This window comes from Poecilia reticulata, linkage group LG10 (assembly GCF_000633615.1).
Source record: "Poecilia reticulata strain Guanapo linkage group LG10, Guppy_female_1.0+MT, whole genome shotgun sequence".
NCBI lineage: Eukaryota > Metazoa > Chordata > Actinopteri > Cyprinodontiformes > Poeciliidae > Poecilia > Poecilia reticulata.
The window spans coordinates 13058060-13061148 of NC_024340.1; the positions used below are offsets into that span (position 1 = coordinate 13058060).

Here is a 3089-nt window from a genome sequence, read left to right on the forward strand (position 1 = left end):
AAATAGAGTTTCTTATATTTACAAGTCCAATTAACTTGATTCAAGCGTGTAACCAGTTATAAACTGAGCACAAGTGCTGCGGTGTGCTTATTTTGAAGTGTATGTTCTTTATAATCAGCAAATAACTAAAGCCAGGTCAATGTGAAGGCACACCTTTAATGGCGTTGACTTAACTTAAGCTCTTTTGAACTTTTAAACTTCACCTTCAGTCGACATCTCACCAACATTGGAAGCAGAAAGCCAGASACATCGGCAGGGAAACGMAACGATGACTACGTCTCCAGCTGAACTACAGGAGCGCTACAATGAGGAGGGCTTCCTGTCACCGGTGCCCGTGCTGGACGAGACAGAGCTGAGGGAGGCCAGGGAGGCCTTCGCTAAGCTGGAGGAGGAATTTGGTAGGTAACAAACAGAGGGAGGGGGAAGGAGAGGAAAAATTCAGAGATTGAGCAAGATATAGAGAACTGAGATCATATGAAACTGACWGGACAGTTTCATTTGAAACTGTTTAGTTGAAACCAAACTGTCTAATATCTAAACTAAACAGTAGTACWCAGTGAAGCAGTGTGCTACTGCTTCACTGGTTTATTTCTATAGAAGCACAGCAACACTTTTCTCAGTAAAAGTAGCTGTAATGGGATGTATAGATACGAATTTCACAACAGGTGCCAYGTAATTCACATGTACAAAGAAACCAAAAACAATAAGTTTATATGTTAAATATGGAAAAAAAAATTGTAATAGCATAGAGAACATAACATTTATTTATTATTTAGTAGAAAAGCCATTACTGGCTACTGACTCAGCCATTCTGGCAGCTTCATATTATTTCTCTGACAGGTCAGAGTTTACTTGACTGTCTGAAAATCACTCCTCTTTTCCTCTGAAGAATGATTCATCCATCGAATCAGATGATCTGTCTGGGATAAAAGGGCAAATGATTTTTGAACAGCCTTCTATTGTTATTTCAGATGCTTGTGTTGTTGCAACAAAAATGTAACAAAGTGATCACAGGAAAATGTGTGTGTTTGTTCAGTCCTACAGAAGAAATTTTTTAATTTTTTTTACTTGAAAATTACACAGTAAGGAAATTTAATAATATCAAGATAAAAACACCAGTAAATACAGCATGCTACATTCATCAAGTGTGATGTGTGAGTAATTAAATTAAACAAATGTTTCAATAAACAGCTGATTTATCCATATGCAAATATTAAATAACTACAGTAATACTTGAACACACCCACCTCAGACCCAGTCTGTTCTTCTCTATTAGTTTAATCGTGTTGTTTTTTTTTTCATTTACATCACATTTTCTTACATAATAAATACTTTCTGTAGATTTAAGCTTAACTTTGCACACCAGCAATCATTTTAATGTTCTTYTTCTTTGATGAAAAAAAACCTCTTTGTCGTGATTAAATATTTCTCTGAGAAAACTGTTGACATATCCAATACTTTGTTGAACCGATTTTCTATTTTTTCTATTTATTTTTTTTCTAACCGTGTATTATCATGTTTCAAACAGGTACAGCATACACACAGTACAGCCTCCACAATGTTCATCTTCAGTACCCCTGGGTGATGAGCCTGACCAAACATCCCCACATCCTGCAAGTGATCCAAGCCATCCTGGGACCTGACGTCATTCTGCTGGACTCTCGATTTATCTGTAAATACCCGACAGTCAAACTCCAGGAGAGCAAAACAGATCAAAGCAAACCTGATGGAGACGATGAGCTCCCTTATGTGGCCTGGCACCAGGACATGAGGTGAATATAACTTACCAAAAGAAAATAAAGTTTCTTTTTTGTGTTGCATGATTAAGAGTGCGGTGTTCACAGGTACTGGGGTATTGCCGGTGGACCTGTTCTGTCTGTGTGGCTTGCTCTTGATGATTCACAAAAAGAAAACGGAGTCCTTCAGGTCATCCCAGGTAAGCTAAATTTGTTATTTGCATTTTCTAAGTTATCACTGGCAGTCCAGGCCAGCTGTATGCTCCATGTATTTGACGTYAGTCCCTTACAGGAAGTCACTGCTCTGGCATGCTGCCCCATCGCCAAGCAACCCGCCCTGGAAACCTACTGTCAGTCAACCAGGAGATCCCAGAGGAGCTGGTGCAGGTGGACGAAGCTGTGCTCTGTCCTCTGAAAGCNAGTCCCTTACAGGAAGTCACTGCTCTGGCATGCTGCCCCATCGCCAAGCAACCCGCCCTGGAAACCTACTGTCAGTCAACCAGGAGATCCCAGAGGAGCTGGTGCAGGTGGACGAAGCTGTGCTCTGTCCTCTGAAAGCYGGACAGATGTCGGTGGGTTTATTTGTTTTTTTGTGATAAAACCTTGAGGCTATCAAATGCTCTAAAAACAAGTTTATCTCAATCAGCTATATATATTTTTTCCAGATTCATGATGGACTTCTTGTCCATGCAAGTGATGCCAACACTTCCCAAAAGAGGCGCTGTGGATTTGTGATCCGTTATGTTCCCACCTATGCCTACCCCACTGAGGTGAGATAATCATATTTTCTTAGCCAGTGGTTCTTTTAGAAAACTTACCTTTCATTTCTAATAACTTTTTTTTTGTCTGTTTTAACTTTAGGATCCTGATCGTCCCAGGAAGTTTCATGCAACAGAGTTGGTCTGTGGGGTGGATCAGTTCCACCATTTCTCCAACAAAAGCACATGAAGGATTAGTGAAGMCTTCACAACAACTGCTTTAACATCTCGCTTGATAAATCAAATGTCTATTTAGTGTTTATATGGAATTATGTATATGAACTATAATACATMMTCTGACTCTAAATTAAACCATTGTCTGGTTAACTTTTTCTTTTAAGCTGCTAATGCCTGTTTAAATATTATTAAAAGAACAAAAAAAMGTTGAAAATCTCATTTTCTTTTCTTAAATCACATTTTTSTTCCTTCACRTGTSCATGTGGTTTAAAAATCAGTAAATTTACACAACTCAACCCTTGAAGAGAAAGGCAGWTGAAAAAATACATATTTGAGTACAAACCTCCAGGCAGCTTCTAAATGAAACCAACAGCACAGGATATGGCCAGACAGAAGAAGAATAATCTACACTTCTGGT

At 38.9% G+C, this 3089-nt stretch overlaps 2 protein-coding genes across 2 annotated transcripts in view; one reads left to right on the forward strand and one right to left on the reverse strand.

Annotated features, from left to right (window-relative positions):
* The window catches only part of LOC108166619 (putative threonylcarbamoyl-AMP synthase), a 13086-nt gene extending 12870 nt beyond the window's left edge, over window positions 1-216 (reverse strand). The window contains exon 1 of the mRNA XM_017307016.1: window positions 204-216. Within this exon, the coding sequence (XP_017162505.1) occupies window positions 204-216 (13 nt within the window). The remainder of the gene's footprint in view (window positions 1-203) is intronic.
* Window positions 213-2867, forward strand: LOC103471184 (probable alpha-ketoglutarate-dependent hypophosphite dioxygenase). The gene is made up of 6 exons (XM_008420029.1): window positions 213-398; window positions 1529-1772; window positions 1845-1936; window positions 2169-2308; window positions 2402-2506; window positions 2598-2867. Exons 1-6 carry the CDS (start codon window positions 269-271, stop codon window positions 2682-2684), a joined length of 798 nt encoding a protein of 265 aa, XP_008418251.1. The 5' UTR covers window positions 213-268; the 3' UTR covers window positions 2685-2867.
* Window positions 2868-3089: the final 222 nt, after the last annotated feature.